The 22,081-nt window shown below is 59.7% G+C and overlaps 1 protein-coding gene across 13 annotated transcripts in view; it reads right to left on the bottom strand.

The window, feature by feature from the left end:
• The window catches only part of SEMA3F (semaphorin 3F), a 37,696-nt gene extending 16,834 nt beyond the window's left edge, over window positions 1–20,862 (bottom strand). For 4 of the 13 annotated variants that reach the window (XM_089919378.1, XM_089919372.1, XM_089919379.1 and 1 more), the window contains exons 1-6: window positions 20,470–20,862; window positions 16,283–16,440; window positions 2,081–2,241; window positions 1,923–1,985; window positions 1,681–1,800; window positions 903–995 (exon numbers count right to left, since the gene is read on the bottom strand). In XM_089919378.1, the coding sequence (XP_089775504.1) occupies window positions 903–995; window positions 1,681–1,800; window positions 1,923–1,985; window positions 2,081–2,241; window positions 16,283–16,394 (549 nt within the window). In that variant the 5' untranslated portion in view covers window positions 16,395–16,440; window positions 20,470–20,862. Of the gene's footprint in view, window positions 1–902; window positions 996–1,680; window positions 1,801–1,922; window positions 1,986–2,080; window positions 2,242–5,036; window positions 6,659–16,282; window positions 16,441–18,805; window positions 18,962–19,171; window positions 19,752–20,469 lie in introns of those variants that run through there. The other 9 variants (XM_089919375.1, XM_089919373.1, XM_022573071.3 and 6 more) reach the window with 9 other exon arrangements.
• Between the last annotated feature and the right edge of the window lie 1,219 nt (window positions 20,863–22,081).

Below are 22,081 nucleotides of genomic sequence, written 5' to 3'. Positions count from 1 at the left end.
TCCCTGAAGATGCTAGGAGGAAGGCTGGTGAAGGCACTGGGCAGGACGAGCTCATGAGGAGGTTAAGGGAGGAAGAGGAGAGAGGCACAGAGGCAGGAAGGAGGTGGCAGCAGGTGGCAGGGATGGTGATGGGAAGGTGTACACAGGCCTGCTTCCAGTTACACTCTGCACACATGACTTCCTGCACACATGGGGCTGCACACACAGCTCGGCACGCATCACTGCCAACACATGGAACCCACTGCTCACACCCTGGGCACACACACGCAGAGTCTGAGTGGCCCCACTTCTCAGCACTCCCTGCCACAGACACGCGAGCTCAAGCGACCACTTGCTCTATCACTCACCGGCAGCCCCTGCCCCCCTGCCCGCCCCTGCCCAGCCCCAGAGCCCCCCAGCCCCGGCCCAGTCCCTCAGCCCTGTCCTGGGTCAAGTCTAGTAGACACACAGCTCTGCCCCTCCCACCCCAGGGGTTAACCTGTGCCCCAAGTGAGGCATGGGGCATGGACACCTAAGAGCTATGTGTCAGGCTGCACACATGTGCCATTTTCCCACGCTGGGTGCTAAGTAAGGTGTGGGTTGGAGAGTGCCCAACGCGTGCCCACGCATGTCTACACACGTGTTCTGAGGGCGGAGGCATGGCTGTCCCCAGGGCTCCTGTCTTTCCCACCTGATGGCTTCATGATTTCTTGTCACACTGAGGCTGACATGAGTCCAACGGGGAATGCCTTCAGAGGCTGAGGGCACTGCAGGGGAAGGAGTGGGAGGGGGGCACAGAGGTGGACGGAAGACCCGGGGGAGGCTGGCCTGGGGTGCAGGCTCCTGGCCGGAAGGCCAGGCCCAGGATGAGTTCGGTTCAGAGGCAGTGCTGCCTGGCAAGAGCCTGAAGGGATGAGGCCCACCTGGCGTGGGGCTGTGGGCGTCGGGTGGAGGGCACCATCGGTGGCTCTGCTGCCTCGGCCTCTGACCACCTGCATCTGGGTCCAGGGCGTGGCCTGAGAAGACGAGGAATACGGGTTAGAGCCAGGGGTGGCAGGGGCTGGGGGAGCGGGCTCGGGCTGCCAGCTTCTCACACCACACATGCCAGGAACACATGGGAGCACCTGAGCCCCCAGAGCACATATATGCACCCCTGTGTGAACACATACACACAGCTGGGGCACACCTGCACACACCTGTGCCCCTTAGGTCCAATCGTTCTCACACACTCCCTACAAGGTCACACCAGCTCACACGCATGCCCACATGGAAATGGAGGAGGGCAAAAGCAGGCAGGGTGAGGCAGAGCTGAGGAAGGGGCAGCTCTCCCCCAGGCCGTATGGCAGAAGCTGACCCAGGCGTCCAGCCTCCTGATGCTGAGGCCCCCGCCAGGCCCTCTGGCTTGGCTGCAGGGGCATCGTCCACATATGGAGGAAGCGCTCACTACATGCCAGGCACAGTGCTAAGACCTCTGAGAGCGTTAGCTCACTGCCTCCTCCTCACACCGACCTGTGAGAAAGGCAGCTATTAGCCCCATTTTCAGGAGAGGAAACTGAGGCTCTGAGAGGTGGAAGAAGTCACTCACCCAAGGTCACAGGGCCGGGAAGTGGCAGGGCTGGGGCTCAAGCCCATCCTCCCATCAGAACCCTGGAAGGTAGCTATCAGTGGGGGCAGTACAGGGCCAGGGTGGGCGAGGCTTACCTGGGCGCGGCGGCCGCGGTTTACATAGGTGCACATGGGGTTGTAGGCGCCGGTCCCGCACACATACAGGTGTGTTCGGTTCCAGGGCTGGATGAGCCTGACGAAGTTCCCGCACTCACCCTGGGGCCAGAGGGAAAGCCAAGGAAGTGCCCAGATGCCTTCCTGGCCCCAGTGCCTTCCTGAAGTCCCCTGTCCCCCGCTGCCACCTTCCCCCACCCCACCTTTGACCCCACGGCACTCACGTTGCCATCCTTGCCTGAGAGCACACACTCCTCAATGCGCTGTGGGGAGGCTGCCCAGTGGATCTGCCAGAGATGGAGGTCAGAGGGCCCGCTGGAAGGGCCCCCAGCCCTGGGGCGCGCGTCCCTCATCTCCCCACCACATCTGGGCTGGCCCTTACAATGAGGGGCTCGCGGTTGATGTCATGCAGGTCCAGAGACAGCACGTAGTCCTTGCTGCCCACATACATGCGGTCGTGGTCCTCGTCCTTGAGCAGGATTCGGTAATCAGTTGTGTTGAGCAGGAAGTTGAAGAAGTGGGCCGTGCCTGTGGCCTTAAGCTCTGTGGGCAGAGGGCAGAGCAGCAGTGAGGGCTCTTGGAGACCATCCACCCATACCCGCTTTGACAGAGGGGGTAGCCCCACCACACGGTCATCTTAAACCCCCAGCTTCCCCTCCAGGGCCTGCTGGGTTCCCTCTCTAGTCCCTGACATTCTGGGAGGAGAACGTGGGACAGTTGGGCAGGCCAGGGAAGGGGCCACACCCAAAGCCGGGGCACTGATTCATCGGCAGCCCAGCCAGTCTCTGGGTCCCAATGAAAGGGCAGCGGGCGTGGGCCAGGGTGCGTGATGGCATCAAAGACTCTCTGCTCAGGTGGGGAGTTAATGTTCCCATGCTCAGGGTGGGGCCAGCTTCCCACAGGGGCCTAAAAGGGTTAATGAATAGGGGGGTGGGGGGCAGGTGCAACCAGGACAGCTCACAAATGCTGGCACAGAGCCAGGGAGCCCTGTCCTCACCCCAGCTGCCAACAAGACAGAGGGCAAAGCTGGCACACAGCAAGGTCCCCACCTTGCCTGAAGCAGGTTAGCCAGGACACTGGAAAGCCCTGCTGGAGCCAAACTGCCCAACAGACCTTGGGCTTCCCCCAGACCCCACAGGGTTGCTGATGGTGGAATCCTCAGGCCACTCTGAACCATCCAGGAACTCTTTCCCAGGAAAGAGGCCCTCCCCCTAGTGCTGCAGCATCCCCAGGGCTGGCGACAGGGTCCAGCTGAGTCCTCAGTTTCCCTTCTGTGAGTCTGGCAGCCCTGGCCCTCTCACCCTCAGGTTGCTGAGGGAAAGTCCTCCTTTCTGGGGATGAAAGACAGGAGGAAACTTGGCTAATGATAGGCCAATGACAGAGGACTCCAGGAAACTTGGGAACCTTCCTCTGGGAGAGGGAGTTCCGAGGGGTCCCCTTGGCAAGTCCCTCCTCCACCCACCCCCAGCTAGTTTTAGCTCCGCAGGAGAGAAGAGATTGCAGATGAATGTTCACCAGCACAGGAGGCTTGAGATGGCAGCACACAGAGGAGTATGTATGCATGCACATGGCCCAGGTATACACACACACACATATGTGTCCTACATCAGATGACACATCCACCAAGGGGAACTTACACATCGCATCTCCCTGCCCCACATCTGGTAACCCATTTCACAGGTGGGGCTATCAAGGGGGAGGTCTGGAGAGGGAGAATCTGAGCCCTGGGATCTGAGGTCACTGAGAGCCATAGATGCTGCCTGAAGGTGGAACCAGCAGGTGGCCCCATCCCATTTAGTCAAGGCCGCTGTCTCTGACTGGCCTGGCTGACCTTGACCCCTGCTGTGTGCTGGAGACCCAGGAATGGAGCTGGAGGGGCCGTGCCTGAGAGCAGCTCTGAATGGGAGCTTCAGGATGTGCTGAGATGGGTGTGTGAGGTGGGCTGGGAGCCAGGGGAGTCCCACAGCAGACCCAGAGCCCACATCTGAGGGCTGGGCAGGGCAAAGGCCTTGCCCTGCCCAGCCCTGACTATGGCAGCAAGAGAATACAGGTGATGACCTTGGCCCACCACTGGGACGCAGGGACGCCAAGGGATCAAAGGGCCGATCCCTGCCTGGCTACAGCCTCATCAGCGGTGCCTCTGAAGTCCTAGGCAGGGCAGCCTGAGCACCTGTCCTGCACCTGTTGTTGGGCCACTCGGAGTCCCCCGCCTGGCCACCCGGCCATAGTGACAACAGGAAAGTAAACACTCCCCCCCCTCGCCAACCCAGGGCCAGGAAGTGGCCAGAGAGGAAGTGGGGCTGCCAGCGGAGTCCCCCCAGGCTGGGAGAGCCCGCCAGGGGTTATTTATACCCTGGCTGGGGGCATGGCCTTGACTGTGCCCTTACCCGTCCTGCTGGGCTAGGGGACATTTGGGGGGCAATGGGGGGAAGGGAGGCGAGGCTGAAGTGGGCACCTTCAGACACAGACACCTAAGGTGCGGGGGAGCTCCAAATATCTAGCCCCAGGAATGCAACCAGCCATAATGCCTACCCTCCCATCCCCGCCTAGCCTTGGGTCCCTATAATCCAGACCCTCCCCCTCTACAGTGCCACGACCCCCAAGTCCAAGTCCCCCTCCCAAGTACAGACAGAGGAGACACCATTCAGCAGATGAGGCAACTGAGACCTACGTGAGGAGCAGGAGACCAGCCCTGATCTGACATCCTCCCTCTCAACTCTCTGTGCCTGAGCCCTTTGGTAGAGGTGGGAATGGAGGGAGCCTCTTACTTAGTCATCCAGTACCTATTATGTGCAAAGCCCTGTGCTCATTAACATCCAAATTACAGATAAGAGGCACAGAGCAGGGAAGTGACATGTCAGTCTGCATGGAGCGTGATATTCCCACCCAGGTCCATGGCCTTTTGGGCTAAAGGAGGGTCAGGTGCCGGCAGAGCCAGTCCTGGTGGTGGGGACTGCCTGTTGGGAGGGCCAGGGCCGGAAGGTGACTCGTCCTCCATTGACAGGGCACATGACTCAGGACCCTCGGGACCCCTCCCAGTGGCCACGGGATATGGCGTCAATGGCTCTGTTGTCACAGGATGTGATGTTTTGGTCTCTGTGGAAACTAAGGCGGGTGTGGGGAGCCCCCATAAGGCTGTGTGGGGTAGGAAATGGGTGGGAGCAAGGGGGAGGAATCTCTGGCTCTGGCATGGGCTTCATGACCCCAGTTGCGGTCTCGGAGCACTCATTTCCCTCATGCCAGATTGTAGTAAAGAATTCAAATAAGGGTCCCCATGACAGCCCTGCACCCCCAGCTCCAGACACGAAGACTGAGGCCCAGGGGAGAGTGGTGCTCACCTTAGGTCACAGGGTGAGGAGTGAAATTGGTGTGCTGTCCCACCTCCTCACTCTGCCGCAGGGTAGAGGAACAGGGGGCCTTCACTCCTCCAAGAAGCCCGGGTCAGGGCAGATGGTGGTTGAGTAGCCCTGGGCATGCTGCTCTGACACCTGCAGTGTCAGCAGGGCTAGAGCTTACTGGCCCTCAGCCCCACTGAGGAGCAGGGACTTGGGCCAAGGGGACCTGGGGGCCTGAGGGGGCATGGATGTGGGGGAGCTGACACGGACTGAGGTTGCTCCTGTCCTCAGGCCAGTCCCCACCTCTGCTCCACTTGCCCCAGGCCCAGCTCTGATAGCAGGAGTGTCGCCCCTCCCCCACCCCCAGGACAATACAGAGGGAGGGGCTGGGGCACAACCAAAGGCTCTGTGGGTGTCAGGGATTCAAGTTTGTATAAGCTGTGACCTTGGGGAGGGAGGGTGGTGTGCCTGAGTGATGCTCCAGGGAAGAGCTCCCCACCCCCGTGCCCTCATCCAGGCTGGGCACAGGTTGGGTGGGGTAACATCCGGGAAGGCTTTTCCCGTCATGGGGAAGGAAGAGCCTTTTCTGGCATCAGACACCTCATTTCCGCAGTCGTTTCCAGCCTCTAGCACTCTCCCATGGCCGTTAGACACTTGGGGTCCTGGCCCAGAACGGGCTGGCAAAGGTCCAGAGGCAGGAATCTCCTCAGTGTGAAGGAGGCTTAATCCTGGGGTCTCTGTTTCCTCCTCTCTGGGAAGCAGCTGATGATGCCTTACTTTAAAGGAGGCGGTGGCGAGGACAGCACTGAGGAGGCGTGTCTGCAGCCCTCACCCGCAGACCCCGAGTGGGCGGCCCCCGACCCCTGCTGCCTGTCTCTAGGACACCAGGTCTGCTTGCCAGTGAGGCAGGGGCTGCTGCAAAAGGGGGGTCTTGGATCAGAGATGGGTACCCCGCCCCCTTGGTTACAGCCCTACAAAGCAGCAGGCCCTGACGGACAGGGTCACCTCCCTGGGCTGTGCTTGGGTACTGGGAGGTGATAGACAGGTCCCGGCAGCTCAGCCCTGACCTCTGACTTCATGTGGGCTGGTCCAGCCTTAATCCCTAAGATGAAGAGAAATGAGGCTGGGGGTGAGGGGTGGGGGTGCTGGCCGGGGTCTCTGGTCAGTACTTTATCCCCCTACCCTTCTGAGGAGGGAAACTGAGGTGGATAAGGAGATGGTAGCAGTGGCAGCAGCAGGAATGGCAGGGTCCCTCCTGGACACTCCCATGGGCTCTAGGGAGGGTTGGCCCCTGGCCCCTTTACCACTCCCTCAAGCTGTGAGGGGCCCCAGAGGGAAGGCCCAGGGGCTGGGCTGACCCACTGGCTCTCGGCCTAATCCTCTTTTAATGAGCGGCCAGCCGGAAGGCCTCAGCCCCTGGCCACAGCCTTGTAACCCTGGAGCCCCAGCCAGGCGAGCTGGGGGCAGGGCCTCCCTAAAGCCTTTGCATGCACCTTTCTCCCTGCTCAGCACATCCACCTTACTCGTACCTCAATGCCAAGACTCCAGCCCTGGCCAGGCCAATCCAGGGCCCCAGCATCTGCCTTGACATACCAGGGTGGCATCTGCCTTGTGCTCCTATGGACCCTCTCCTAGGCATTTACCATTTGTTCAGGTCCAGGTCCCACATGGGGCTGGGCAGAAGAGGCTGTCACCTTTGATTCAAGGGCTGGCTCTCCCAGTCCCACCTCCCACCCCATCCCTAGGGATGTTCTAGATGGGAACCCCTAGAACCCAGACCCAGGGTTTTGCCTGGGGCTTAAGCTGCCTCTTCGCTGGGGGGTAGGCTCCAGGTTCCTCTGGCCCCAAGCCCCTCAAAATCTGTCCTCTTCAATCCCATCTCTGGATCAAGCTGTCCAGATCGGAGACCCAGAAGCCTCCCTAGGAGGCATCCATACTCGCCCCTCTTCCCCCTAGGCAGGTGAGCCAGGTCAGTGCCAACAAAACCAATTACAGCCGCTCTCACCCAATTAGCAACTAATTATGGCCTCATAGTCCATTCAACATAATTAACATGTAAATGACTCCACGTGTTTATATTCAATAACGGCTCTGATTGAATTTAATTTAAAAGTCTGAACTGGGTACCCAGTTACCGTATTTCATCACTTAAAGCTGCCACTTCCTGGGAATGTCAGCTCCTCCAGGGGAGAGGGACCCAAGGCCAGAGTGAATGGTGGAGGGGCAGGTGCCAAGACACTGGCCCAGCGCTGGAGAGGGTGGAGATGGTTGTAGTCCCTGCCACCCTGACATGCCTATCCCAGGGGTGCGGAGAGGTGGTGAGGTCAGAAGAGCCCCCAGTGGGACCCACAAGATGGGAAATCCTCTGGAACAAGGGGCCCCTTCTATAGGGCTACTGTAAACATCGCAGCTGTTCAGTAAACACCAAGCTGGAGCCGAGCTGGAGCAGCCCAGCTGGGCTAAGCTCTGCTGCAGGCTTCCCTCCCATTTTGGGGGCTAAGGGCTGGGGGTTGGGGGTTGGAGGTTGGGGGTTGGGGCCTGGGGCCTGGGACCAGCAGGCCCAGGCATGCTGTTCCCACGCCCGTTCCGCCCCAGCGCCCACCTGCTCCGCCCAGGAGAAGACAGGCTGGGGGCACAGTTCATCCTGACCCGGGAAAAAGCCAGGTGGGAACGGGCAGCAGAGTCACTCCCTGGCACACACACCTGGTGGACAGCAAAGGTTCTACATATCTCCCCACTAAGGATGTCCAGTGACTTTAGACCATTGTGTCCCAGCAGGTAGGGAGCCCTCCAGCCTCGGTGCTTCCATTGATCCCTGCCCAACCCCAGGACCACATGGTGCCTGATTGTTCTAGGTCTGGGCTGGTGGCTCAGGGGGCCAGGATGTCCTACCTGGACCCGAATGGCATGCACGGCTGCCTAGGAGGACACCTTTGGGCATCCGCAGGCCAGGCAAAGTTCAGAGCTCTTGCCCAGCTTGGAAAAGACAGTGTGGTCAAGGAGGCTGGCTTGAAGGGTCAAGGCGGTCCCTGAGCCTGGGGTGGGAGGAGGGGGCCTGGGCCCGGCAAGCAGTTCACACTGGAATGTGCCCCAAGAAGTGGGAAGGGGGTGGGAAGAGGGGCTGGTCCTGAGGGGAGGGTGGCACCAATCCATTTCTCAGGTGGGCAGAGTGTATCAGAGCCTCCAGTTCCACAGGCCTCGGGGAGCCCACCCCTCCTCCCACATTCCAGACCTGGCCCGGAAACCCCTCACTCCTTCCTCCACCACCTCCTCCTCCCTGTGACTGCAAAAGACAACAAACTCTCCATGGCTCATTTACTCTGATAAATCAACCAGACAGACAGGCCAGGATGGGACCAACAGGCTGGTGGGTGTCAAGACCCTCCCCCTGCCCTGGGCCCAGCCCCCATCTCTGCCCTCCTCAGACTCCTGGGGTCCCTGCAGCCCCTTCACATCACCCACCCAGAGATTCCCAGGATGTCCCAGACAGTCTTAGCGCCCCCCCCCCCAATATTCAGATGGGGACACTGAGGCACCGCACAGACAGATGTGTGCTCAGGGTCAGCCTTGAGGGATGTGGTGAGGCTGTGTCAGGACTCCAGGCATGACTTAGCTGGTCGCCAGTCCAGAAAGGCAGCGAGTACTCCACACAGGCCTGGTGCTAGGACTGGAGAGTGCTAAGCAAAATGACAGCGTGAGCAGCCTTGAGCAGAGGAGCCTGGAGTGCCACCCATTCCACCTCAGGTGCTGCAGGAGCCCAGGAGGCCCCCACATTCTAGCTGTTGCTCTACACTTATAGTGTAGGACTGACAGGAGCCACCCAGGCTGGTGGACCAGCAGGTCCACACAGTGGACTCTGCCCCTGGAAGGAAATGAGGGCATCAGCACTGAGCCCTAAATGGGAAGAAACAAGGCCCTTGGCTGGGTGCAGAGACCTTAGAGGAAAGAGCATGTCTGGGTAGGAAGCCACGAGGGGTCATGGTAGTGATGGGAGGAGATGCAGACAAGGGGGGATCAGGGGAAGGAAGGAAGGACGAAGACTGGGGGAAGGGGGTGGAGCTGAGGCCTCACGCCCCAAAGGCCTCCTGGTCCCTGGAGGGGCCTGTTGCTTTGGGGCTGTCTCTGCCCCGCAGAGATATAGCAGATAGGCAATACTTGCCAGCAGCCCCTGTGAGGATGCCACAGGTCAGCCTAGCTGAGCCTCCCTCCGCCACGGGCTGGCCTCCTGGAACCTAGGCCAGCAGCCACCGCCCAGACCCCATTCTTTGCCAGGTCAGGATCAGTAAGCAACCCCAGGAGGCCTCCACCCTCTCCCAGGGGCTGCTCAGCAGCCTGGGGGGCGGGGGCCTGCAGGCCTGCCAAGCTCAGGCACCCACGTGAGCTGGGCTTTGGATTCAGATCGGAGCCTTCTGGCATCCAGGCCTCTGGCAAAGGCCCTCTTGCTATTTCTAAGAAAAATGCAGCAGGAATCTTCTCTGCTTCTCCAGAGCTCTAAGGGCTCCCTTGAGGCAGGGCTCAGATTCCCAGGACAGCGCCAGGTCAGGCCAAGAAAACATACTCTCGGGCCAGTCATGTAGATGCCCAAGTGAGCAACCCAGGTCTGGTCACCCCTAGCACAAGCTGTAGGAGCTAGAACAGTGCAGGGTGTGGGGTTGGGGGGGTTGTGGGCTGTGTCACTGCAGCAGATCGTGGGCTCCAACCAGACTGGGACACTCATCTCTGGGAGAGCCCCCTCCATGGCATCCCTTCCCCAAATGCATTATCTTTTTCCCAGTATGTATTTGGTACCTCTGCCATGAAAAAAAGAGCTCAAAAACCACAAGGAGAAAGTGCAAACTCTATATCCTAGCACCAAGAGCAAGACTCCATCTAGCGTCTCGCCCTTCCCCAACTGCTGCACTGCACACACCCCGCCTCTGCTCCTGCTCTTCCCGCTCCCGAAATCTCCCTCCCCTTTTGTGATGTAGCCTCCTCCACAAATCCTGTCCAGACACCCATGGTAGGCATCCTCCTCCTCCTGACCCCACTCCATCCACAGGGCTCAGGGTCCCACTTGCAGTCCTTTCCAAACACCATCTGCTTTACCAAAGGTTAGAAATCTAGAGGGAGAGGTGAGGCAGTACGGACTCCTGGGGCACCCCCAGGATCAGCCCTCAGCCCTCTGAGGGTGTCTGCCACCCTCAGAGTAGCTCTTAGTTTCTGAGACTTCCTTTGCCAGAGCCATAACTGTATTCACAAAAAGTTAACGCACAGGGCTTCCCTGGTGGCGCAGGGGTTGAGAATCTGCCTGCTAATGCAGGGGACACGGGTTCGAGCCCTGGTCTGGGAAGATCCCACATGCCATGGAGCGGCTGGGCCCGTGAGCTACAACTACTGAGCCTGCGCGTCTGGAGCCTGTGCTCCGCAACAAGAGAGGCCACGATAGTGAGAGGCCCGCGCACCGCAATGAAGAGTGGCCCCCCACTTGCCACAACTAGAGAAAGCCCTTGCACAGAAATGAAGACCCAACACAGCCAAAAATAAATAAATAAATAAACAAAACAAAACAAACAAAAAAGCCAAGCATTTAAAAAAAAAAAAAGTTAATGCACAAAACACAATGAAGTCAGCACCATTTTTGCCCCCATTTTACAGATGAGGCAGCAGGGACACAGAGGGACTTCACTACGCAAGGTCTACCCATGGCCAGGATGCAAGCTAGGCAGCTTGAGACCTCAGGATGCCGTTTCCATGGGGCCACTGCCATCCCTACCTTACATGGAGAAACCGGGGGTGGGAGAGCCTAAGCTACTTGTCTTAAGATCACACAGCTGACAAGGTAGGATAGAGGTTTGCCTGCCTTCAGGGCCAGCTCTCTCAACCACCACAGCACCACCTCTTCATTCTACCAAATTAAGTGTCCCACCGCCTGCCCTGGGGGAGGAGCGGGAGGTCTCCCAGGAGTCTGAAGCCAAGTACCCACGGCTCTGAAGACACCCTCTGGGCTCCCCACCACCTCTGGAGAGGTCACAGGGTTGGAGGTGCACACACACAGGTGCAGACAGCCAGGAGCCCACTCTGAGGCTGCCACCTCCCAAGCCACAGGGTGAAAGATGCCTTTATGGGCCAGGATGAGATTTTTATCTTGGTGGTTTCTCTTTAAATTCTTTACGATTACGAAGCAGTGGGGGCTGCCAAGGAACATGATTTACTCCTTGAGCATGCACCAGCTCCTCACTCCGTGCCAAGGGAAGCTGGAGCCAGGGAGGGAGGGGTGGGCGTCGTGCCAGGGAACCAGAGACAAGGCCTGTGCTGCGGAGGCCCAGCCAGTGGCGGTCCCATCTGAAGCTTGGCTGGACCTGGAAGGACCACAGCTGAGAGCCTCAGGCCCTGGCCTGGCTGACCCAGGCTGGGCCTCAGGCAGGCTCTCGGCAAGCACAAGGACCTGCCCCGCTCTCTCCGAGGGCTGATCCCTGGCCAGCTGAGGGGCAGCCAACCAGCACCCAGGACCTCCCAACTCCCAAAGCGGCCATTTCCAAGTCCCCTCTCAGGAGTGAGGCGGCTCCCATTTCCAGGAAAACTGAGATTCGAAACGCAGGGATCTCGGCTCAAGTTCATGCTTTGGGTCTTCCTTCCTCCCTCATCAGGCTCATCCTGGAATACCCACACCTCCCCAGTTTGCTAGCTCCAAGTCCCCCTGTAGCTGTCAAAGCCACCTACCCAGCTCCCTGGTGCCACCCCTGGCCTCCAAGCTCCTGGGCCTTCTCACCTGTCCCTCGCAATCCGAAGCTCCAAGCCTGTTTGGCTGGCCAGGGAGCCCCCCTGGTGGGCAAGGGAGGGTCCTTAAGCTCCCCAGCCCCACTCCTCACACCGTTCAGTCAGGCCAGCTAAGTTGACGCTTGCTAAAGGCCCTTCCAATTCAATCCGTATTCACCCCATACTCACTCCCCCTTGGGTGAAGTAAATGGACTGTGACCCTTCCTAACCTCCAATCTCCTCATTTCCTAATAAGGAGACCTGGCGACTTTGGTTCTCAAGTGCCACACGTAAATGATGTAAGTGGTGGCACTGTTATGGGCCCAATAGCCCCAGAGGCTCAGGAGCTGGGCTGAGGAGGGCTGGTGGGCACTGACCAACACCAACCCGTTCACCCTCCACCTGCAAAACGTCCTTCCCAAAGAGCAAGCCAGATACACCCAGACTCTTGAGAAGGTTGAACCCCAGGGCTGCTCTGGTCATAGAAGCCCTTTTCACTCCTGGACCCTGGTTTTCCTTCTCCGAAGGGAGAGAGCTTCCTAGAGGACTCTGATCAGTGAAGGGGCTGGGGTGATGGACAACTGGATTCATAGGAAATAAGCAAACCCAAGTGCTGTTTCTCCAGTGGTAGAGAGCACAAGAAGACTGACCAGTGCGAACCCAGCCCTTTCCTTGGGAAGTGAGGCTGGGCAGGCTAAAGCCGGCACTGCAGGGTCCTGGAGCTCGAGCCCAAGCCCAAGCCCGAGCCCATGGAAGAGGGCTGCGCCTGCATCCCCAACCTGCCCTCCACCCCCAGTCCTGGGACAGGTTCAGACATCAGGCAGAGCCAGGCTCCATCTTAGTCCTGCTCCTGAGTGACCCGGGAAAGCCTCTGGGTCTGATTCCTCACAGGATACCCAGGCAGTCCCCCTCCCCAGGCCTTGGAGGGACTACCACTTGGTTATCATCATGGGTACCTACTGTTATTTCTATTATTTTCATCTTTCCTGACTTCCCCTGGCAAGGTGACCTTCCATTCCATCTCCTTACTCCGGCCTCAGTTTCCCCAGTAGCCCAGCCACCTCATGTCATCACAAGACCGCTTTCCCCCTCCAAACACCTCTTGGCCTCAAGTCCTGGCCAAAGCCAGCCCAGGCAGCAGCAGTGTATTGTGGGGGTGGCTTCCTGGGAAAAAGTAAACATTCCCCAAGCTAAACAAAGGACCTGGCAGGGCCCTCACACCTCCCTCTGCAGTGGGAGGTGGTACCCCAGGGCTTGGACCATCTCAGGGTGGGGGAAGGGAGAGATTTTTTTCTCCCAGGCTTGGCCAGTGACTCTGGGGTTAAGGGGACTCCAGGCCCAGGCAAGGATAGGTGGTGAAAAGAGGGCCCTGCTGCCCAGGCTCTCTAGTTGTAAGCATCCATGAGCTCTCAAAAAATAGCTCTCCTGCTCCTGAAAATCCTCCTCACTTGACCCCTCATTTCTGCATGACCTTGGCTGTGCTGCTGATGGAAGCTCAGCAGATGGGCCATAGGAGTCTCCCCACTCTGACTGAACCCTGGGTTCCTTCTCCCTTAAACCCTCTCTCAGCTTTAGGCCTGGCTGGGGTGCCCAGGCGGATGGGCAGGCAGCAAGCCCAAGCCTGGCCCAGTTCCTGCCTTTGTTCCTTTATCTGCCCTGGGCAGTGTGGCCCCTCATACCAGAACCTCCGGCTTAGAGGGTCTGGCCCGTCTAGGCCGGAACTAGCACCTCCCAACTGCAGCAGGACCCAGGCAAGGGAGGGGATGTGCCTAGGGTAAGGGAGGCCCTGAGGCCTGGTATGGCAGCTGCTATATCCATCCAAGGCACAGATGGAGAAAGTGAGGCATGAAGCCACAGTGACCACCAGTGTTCCCAAGAGCAGCCCTCTCTGTGCCCCTCTTGTATATACAGGAGGAGAAGCTCCCCCCAGCCCTGGCCACAGCCAGGCCAGGGTCCAGGTTCTGTAGGTGTTGGTCTCTATTCTCACTCCACAAATGATCAGTGAGGGCCTACTCCTCACTGAGGGCCGCATCGTAGGCATGAGCTGCCTGAGACCATCCAGCATGAGGGGGGAGAGGGGTGCACAGGGCCTGGTGCACAGTAAGTGCTGAGCTCCCAGGAGGCACCGGCCAGCTGGGTGTCCATTGTCTTTTCAGCCACTTTGTCTGTGAGCACCCCATCTTGTTCACTGCACAGTCCCCAGTGCTCAGCACAGGGCCTGGCACATGGCAGGTACTCAAGAATCTGCTAAACTAAGTGACATCTAAGCATAAAAGTAGGACAGGAGATCAAGTAGGAAACAGAAAGGTCATTCAGGACAGGGAAACCTGCCCGTGCAAAAGCACAGAGGCCTGGGGATGGGGTGGCCCCAGGCAGCCTACAGCCCCACCCCAGGCTGCCACAAGAGTCAGCGCCACAGGCTGGCTGCCAGTGAGCTGGGCTTTTAGTCACTGTGGGTGTCAGCTTCAGAGCTAATTGAGGGGGAATCGACCTGACCGATGTGGGCTTCAGGCGTCGGCAAGGCCAGAGCACCAGCACTATTTCTGGCCTCTCCTCTGCCTCCTGCCTGACTGTGGCCCTGCCCTTGCCTGATACTCGGTTTCCCTCTCTGGAAAAAAGGAACAAAAGCCTTTGCCCCTTTGCTCCTGCAGGTCCAAGAAGGTTTAGAAGGAGTGTACAGAGACCCTCCCAATATCTTGTTTCTCCTGCTTCCTCTCATGGGTCTCCAGGGTGATGACAAAAGTAATACCCAGAGTGGACGTCTTGGTTCCAGGATCCCAGGGGTGTGGAAACCAAGTCACCTGCCCTGCCCCTGTGGGGGGAGGGGATGCTCTATTCTCCCTGCTGGCACCATGGGCTTGGAATGGGGTGAGAGGGGGACCAGGCCCCTTCAATATTTATTAATCAGCTCCGAGGACTTCCACCAGGAAAGGGTAGAGATATCAGCAGAATAAGTATCTCACCTTCTTAGGCCTAGGAGAGGAGTTGTCTTTTACAACCCAAACCAATCAACTCTTCTGCCCATTTCTCAGGCCCTGTGCAGGACTCCTTCCAGGCACATCCTCATTAATTCACTCCCCACTCCCCCCATCAAGTTGCACAGGTAATATGGGGCCAGGAGAGGGGCTCTGCTGGGGGACATGGGAACATGGTGAGGTGGGGGCTGGGCCTCAGCCAAGCCTGAGGAAGGAAAGGTTGGCCCAGCCTTTCACCCTTATAAGTGCATCCAGAAATCTGGTCAGCCAGGGCTGAGTCGGCCCCACCCAGGGCAGGCAGCTGGACCAAGTGACCCAGGGCCAGAGGAGGGCCAAGGCTGAGAACTCAGCGGCGACCCCAGGTCCCCCAAGCATGGCTGCTGCCCCTTATCCCAGGCCGAGGGTAGACTCTTGGATCATGCACACCTTCGAGGAAGTGGCTAGTGAGTGAGCCATCGGTATGCCTGGAGAGTATGTGTGGCACGCGTGTTCACCTGCCTAGTGGGTTAGCTGCAAAGGTGATGGAGCCAGGGGACTAGCATCTCATTCTGCAGACCCCAACTCATCATTGTAACGTTCCAGTGACTTCAAGCAAAGTGCTCACTGGGGATGTCAGGCCTGTCAGAACAGCACGTGCTCTCCCTGAACTCACCGGGTGGTCTAGTCTCTAGTCACAGCCAAGAGCCCCTCCCCAATTCCTAGGAACCCCTCCCACATGGAGACCCATAGGAAGGTCCCTCAAGCACCCACAGCCCAGCAGAGCAGGTCCTGCTCCTCTAGCTTTCGGAGGCCTCAGTGTCTGCCCTGATTGTCTCACCAGGCAGGGCAGGACCAGTGGCAGGGAAGGGCTTCTGTTTGTTTTGTTTTGTTTTTTTTTTGTGGTACGCAGGCCTCTCACTGTTGTGGCCTCTACAGTTGCGGAGCACAGGCTCCGGACGCGCAGGCTCAGCGGCCATGGCTCACGGGCCCAGCCGCTCCACGGCATGTGGGATCTTCCCGGACCGGGGCACGAACCCGTGTCCCCTGCATCGGCAGGCAGACTCTTAACCACTGCGCCACCAGGGAAACCCAGGGAAGGGCTTCTGCAAACACAAGTTTGAAAGGCAAGACACCTCTGTCACCCCAGTTATCACACAGAGGGAGATGCTCTGCAGACTCAAACCCAGAGCCCACATATTCTGGCTCTAGAAGCGGTCTGGGGACTTGCCTGGCGATATAGTGGTTGAGACTCCATGCTTCCACTGCAGGTTCAATCCCTGGTCGGGGAACTGAGATCCCTCATGCCATGCAGCCAAAAAAAAAAAACAAAAAAAGAAGCAGCCCAGACTCAGGACCCTTCTCCAAATATCTAAGTAGTCCAGTCTCCAGCCTTTCCCAGCAAGTCACCACCTCCTTTGTCAGCCCCAACACACCCAGTGTGACCCATGTGGCTGCACAATTTGTCCTTTTTTGCTCTGACCTCTCTTCTCTCTCCTGTGCAACAGGGCCAAGTGCTCTGGACAGAGGAGGATGCTGGGGAACAGCAAGGCAGCCTCTTACCTTTAAATGAAAGCCGGACCCGGGGCGTGGCCGGGAGGTAGTCCTGGGTTGGGGTGGCTGGCCAGGCCCCAGTCAGTAGGGAAGCCCAGAGGAGGAGGCCAGCGACAGGCATTGTGGGAGGGGCCTAGGGCCCAGAAATCAGGCAGCCGGCTAGACACCTGGGAGGGGGAGCAAGATTGCAATGTGTGAGGCAGAGTGGGGTATCCTGCCCTACCAACATTTCCCTGTGTAATTCTGCCCAAGGTGCCTCAGTTTCCCTATCTGAATAAATAGGGCGATGGGTGTCTCCTTGCTCACACCCTCAGACTGGGGCCATGAATGCCTCAGTGTGAAAACCTCATATTCTTTCTTGTCCCAAACAATGGGTCTAAAGACCAGCCACTGAGTTCAGCCTAGGGTCACCAGGACTAATAGGGGCCATGGGAGACTCAAACCCTCCCCGCATCACAGCTTCCTGACTTCCACTCACAGCGCTCAGCTCAAGCAGGTGATCTTACAGCCCCCTCTAGTTCCCTTGCATCCACCCCCAACCAAATGGGCTGTTCCTTCCCTCTTCCACTTCAAGGAATGAGGGAAGAGATGGGTCCAGTCCTGCTGGCTCCAGCCAAATCTCTCCTTCTAGTATAGGGAAATCTGAACCTGATTATTGGGGTTGGGAGCATGAGGGAGTGGAGGATGAGTGAGACACACATAGATGGCCTAGAGTGAGAGAGAGACAGCAGCCAGAAAAGGAGAGTCAAAGAACAGTAGGGTCTACTTTTACTGAAATCACAGCAGGAGGGATCCAGGTCAGACATACAGAAGGACTTCCTGCCAGGAAAATTTCCAGCTCTGCCTACAGAGGGCAAAGAAGGGGAGCGAGGACGGCCAGCAGGCCTGGAGCAGGGTCTGAGCCAGCCTCAGTGTCCCCTGCAGAACTCCCATACCCCCAGCAGGTCCAAGTTTCCATACAATGTTTTTCAAATATTGTCTCCCCAGGCAGACTGGCTGTTGGGTAAACGCAGCCCAGCACCAGTTGTCTGAACATATTGCTCCCTCCAGGCGAAAACCAGTGCCAACTTCCCAACCGCGCCCCCCCCCAACCAGATGCACTGGGGGTGGGGGCACCAAGAATGACAATGTGAGCCCCATCCCCCAGATCTGTCTGGCCTACTTCCTTCTCCCATGGGAGACAGGACCCCAGGCCCACTTCTAGGACCCTGAGGTGGGGGTGGGGTGTAAGAGGTAACACGGCCTGTTAATCCCCTGCACTGGCTAACACATACTGAGGCAAGGCCCAGGCTCCACATCTGACTGTCCAACCCCACTCGACAGGCCCTGATGCCCTCCCTAGCCCACCTCCCCCGAGACCTTGCCTCTCCTGCCAAGCAAACCACTGGTGGTTCCTCAGACAGGAAGTGCAGCTTCAGGCTGACTGACCCATTCCCCACGTGGTGCCCTCTGTGGGAACACCCGCTCCTGAGTGCCTGACACACCTCTCATGTTCCTTCCAAATCCCCCATCACAGGTGCTCCCTCCTAGGGAGGATGGCTGAAGGAGGGAGGGGAGAATCAGAACCAGCCCTTCCGCCAGTCTGCTGGGGCACAAAGCTGGTGCTGACTGAATGGCAGGCCCTGATGAGGCAGGCAGGTGGGAGAAAGGGCTGTGCAGCTACCAGCACCCTGGGGTTCACCTGGGAGGCCCCCACTAACAGTTGTGGATATACACACGTCCACACTTACATGCCCACACTCGTCCTTACAAGCATATGTTTGTTCAAGAACTTGACCTGCTAGTGGGGTGGGGCTCAAGGAAGCTGGGAGACACTATCCTGGCTTGGGAAGGACGAGATGCAGGCTGGGTCCCTTAGAGAGCTTTGTTCCTCTGTATCAGAGGGCTCAGGGTGATTCGCCTCCCGTCCTCCCTGTGACCTCATTTCTCCTACAGCCATTTTCATGGTGACAAGGTCAGGGTCACCAAGGACAGTGGTGGAGTCCCCCAAGGTGTCCAGAAACGTGGAGGGCTTTGCTCCACTGGGCCCCTACAGGGACCTCCCACAATGCTTTGGCCCTTTAAAAGGGTGAATGGGGGATGTTCAAATCTGTTGGGGCCTCAGGCCCAAGTCTAGGCCCCCTCCTTGGCAGCCTGGGGGGTGGAGGAGAGAAGGAGAGGGAAGGAAAAAGAGGAAGAGAAGGACAGAGAGAGGAAAGGGGAGGGCATTTCCACAGTTGCTTCCCCTCTGCCAGCCCCTAGATGCATTCCACCCAGCCCCAGCCCCGGAGAAGCCCCCAGTCTGGCCCAGCCCAGGTGGGTGGACAGAGAAGGAACAGCCACCGCCACCTGGGAGCCCACCAGGAGGAGAGCAGAGAAGGAAGGAAAGAAGGCTGGCGGGAGGGAGCAAGGGAGGGAGGCAGGCGGGAGGGAGGAGGAGAGAGGGAGGAGAGAGGGAGGGACGGAGGAGAGACGTTCGAACAAAGAACCGAGGAGCTGGGGCTGGCAAGGGGTGCAGGGAAGGGGCGGCCAAACGAGGGGGTCTGGAGGCACCTGGGGGTGGGGCAGGGGGCTAGGAGGTCGAATTGTCCAGACTGATCCAGACTTCTCAGGCTTGGGGGGGTTGTGGGGGACAGCCTGCCTCAGGGAAGGAAGGTTGGCTCCTTCGAGCTGAGAACTGCCTGGATGGAAGGGAGGCAGGAGCAGGGGCTGCGGGGGAACATGGTGAAGAAATTATTAACAGCACCCCACCCCCCACCTAGCTGCTCTCATACTCCCCCCCAGCAGGCCAGTGCTCCTTCCAGACTCCTTGGCTTCCCCCTCCCCCAACACCCTATGGACCAGGAAGCAGAGACACACCAGCATAGCTAGGATTGAAACCCCCCCATTTCATGGCCAGGGTTTCCCAGTCAAGGTCACCTGGGCTTCGCTCCATCTTCCCCTTCAAGGTATTCCTGGAGCGGCAGGGGTCTGAGGCTGGGTTCCTGGCCTCCTCTCCCCAACCCCCTGCACTTCTGGGCCTGGCTCCTTCAGAACTGAGGGGCAGCAGCAGGGGCAGGCGTGCCCAGTGTCCTCACCTTCCAGGACACCTTACCCCAAGGGTCCAGGCACACTCCCTATGCAGCCTGGGAAAAGGCTCCAGCTCGATCCAACCCCCTGGACTGGAATGAGCCTACCGGAATGAGCCTACCAACCTCTGGGTGCAGTTTCCCTATCTCTCCAACTAGGACAGGGGCTTCTGGGAGACAATCTGTATGAATTCAGGACAGGAACCCCCAACCTCCAGAGCAGACACATCGGTGCCTTCATTCCCCACCCCCCCGCCTCCCCCAGGTGTTCATGGGCTGGTGTTCACAACACAGTTATCTCAAGAATTAGAAGTTATTTATCCAGCCAGGCCTCCAGACCTAGCTCCAGCTGACCCCTCCTGCCAGTCCTGCCTCATTCCTGGGCCACCTTGACACGCCCTGGTCCCATCTGCTCTAATCAAGTCCACCTAGCTCCTAGGGTCCCCTGCCCACTTAACCACTGGGGCCCCAGCCTGCCCAGATGGGGGCCTTGACTGCAGGCTCTCCCAGCTCACTTACTCCCCACATACAGCAGGGCCCCTAATCCAAGCAAGACTCCCTGCTGGAAAGAAAACCCAAACTAGCAGCAGGGGGTCAGGGGGCTGGCACAGAGCTGGGAGAAAAGCCTTGGGGCTGGCAGTCCTGCCCTGTTGATCTTGGAGACCCTCCACGTGGGGGCTGCCAGTATAGCGCTTCCCTTCCAGCAGACGATCCCCAGATCCGGACACTGAGGCAGGGCAGGCGTACCTACTGGGGAAGAACGCTGCCTGTGAGGCGTTAGTGGGAGAGCTCAGCCAGGAGAAAGGGCATGAGGCCTCCCGCTCCAGGAACAAGGCGGTGGAGGTGTAAGGAAGCACCCACCCGCCCACCCAGAACCTTTCACAGAAAAAGTTGCTTTGCACACTGGTGACCCCGCAGGCCACATCCTCCACACATCTCCACATCGCTTCGATGCTGAGGGTCGGGGCAGCCCGGCCAGGTATAGGCACCCACACCAGTCTGGTCACCCCTGCGTCCGCGGAAAGCCCCCTGGCTCTCTGAGCCCCAAGCCCCGGACACTTCCGCAGAGTTGCAGTGCCGCGGGTCCCAGGGGGATCGCGGGGTGGCCCGGCTGCCTGACCGCTCCCTCCCGGTTCCCGCCGCACTCACCTCTTCCACGGCGGAGGGGCCTGGGCTCCCGAGCAGCGGCGGCGGCGGCAGCAGAGGGGCTCCCGGTTGAGCCGGTCCGCGCTAGCGGACCCCCGGGGCCATGGCCCTGCCCGCGCCCTCTCGCCGCTGTGCCTGAGCCCGGGTCGGGGCCGCGGCCCCGGCTTAACGGGTTCTGCGGGCTTCGGGCGCGTCAGCAGTCGAGGCCCCGGGCCCCATCCCGGGCCATGGGAAGGCTCAGGGGCGCTCGGGGCCGCCTTCCCCCGGGTGGGCTGCGGGCGCCCCCTGGCCGGCGCGCCGAGGGCGCATTCCCCGGAGCGGGGCGCGGGCGACGGCGCGCGCTGGGCTTCGGGGAGCTACGCTCGGCTTGGCTCGGTAGCGCTGTGCTCGCCTGGTCTCTGGACTGGGGCCGGCCGGCCGCGCTGGGCTGCGCTCGGGGGTCAGCGGACCGCGGCCGTTCCCTCGCTCGCTCGCTCGCTTGCTCTGGTCTCGCGGCCGCCGGCGGGACGGGGCGCTCGGAGCCGCGAGGGGAGAGCCGGCAATTGGCCGCCCGTGGGCGGCATTTGCATAGCGCGGCCCCGCCCCGCCCGCCCCGCCCGGCCCCACCCCCAGGGCGGGACCCGCCCGGCCGCCGTCCCGCCCCCTCTCCACCTGTCCGCGGGCTGGGCTCGATGCTCCCAGGCGGTGGGGCAGCCTTCGCCCAGTGAGGCTAATCGGCACCCCGCGCCCCCGCCCTGGCTTCGCAGGCGGCGCCCCCGCCCCGCCCTGGCTTTGTCTATCTGTGGATACACCGCGCACACCGCGCCTGGTGTTTACCCGAGCACTCAACTCCCTGGCGGGAAGGGCAGGCGCGCCCGGGAGCAACGAGCCTACGCTCACCTGCGCACCCCCTGCCGTGTCCCTCCTTCCCACCCGCTGCCCGCCATGCCTGGCCCAGCGTGAGACCCGCAGCTCAGGGCCCGGGACTGCCCGGGCCGCTCAGCAGGTGGCAGTGCAGCCCCTGGGACGGCTGGCACGGCGGGACCTGCCCGCCGCCTCCAGCCCAAGCCAGGTCAGCCTTACAGCTCCGTTCAACTGCTGTAGAGCTCCCTGAGACGCCCTCAGCAGCCAGTCCTATTTCAAGCCAGTAGCCCCACGGACCCACCCCCTTACAGTTCCATACCCCAGAGAAGCCGGATAGGGGTTCCTAAAAGGGACATTTGCTTTCAAATGGCCTCCTGATGAACTGAGGGCCCTGCAACTGATCCGAGGAAGGGACCCTCCACCCAACCTAACCCTACTCCCAAGGCCGTAGCCTCACCAGCCAGGACCACAGCCTCAGCCTGGCCCCATGCACTTTGCCAAGGTCCCAGTGGGCATAGGACCTCTTTGTCCTCCTTCTCCTCCCTCTTCTCCTATTCCCTCCCCTTCCTCCTCTCTCCTTTCTATTCTTTCCTCTCTCCTCCTCTGCCCTCCCCTTCTCTTCCCCCTCTTTCCTCTCCCCCTATTTTTCCTTGTCTGCTTCCTCCTTCTCTCTCCTCCTCTCCTCCTCTTCCTCTACACTCCTCCTTTCTCTCTTCCTCCCTTGTTCCCCCTCTCCTCTCTCTTCCTTCTCCCTCTTCTCTTCCTGGCTAAC

The sequence above is a fragment of the Delphinapterus leucas genome, chromosome 10, assembly GCF_059928025.1.
Source record: "Delphinapterus leucas isolate spDelLeu-1000000601 "Yukka" chromosome 10, BTC_Dleu_Yukka2, whole genome shotgun sequence".
Lineage (NCBI taxonomy): Eukaryota > Metazoa > Chordata > Mammalia > Artiodactyla > Monodontidae > Delphinapterus > Delphinapterus leucas.
The sequence above is the reverse complement of the archived record's forward strand: the minus strand, read 5'-3'. Positions and strand labels throughout refer to the sequence as shown.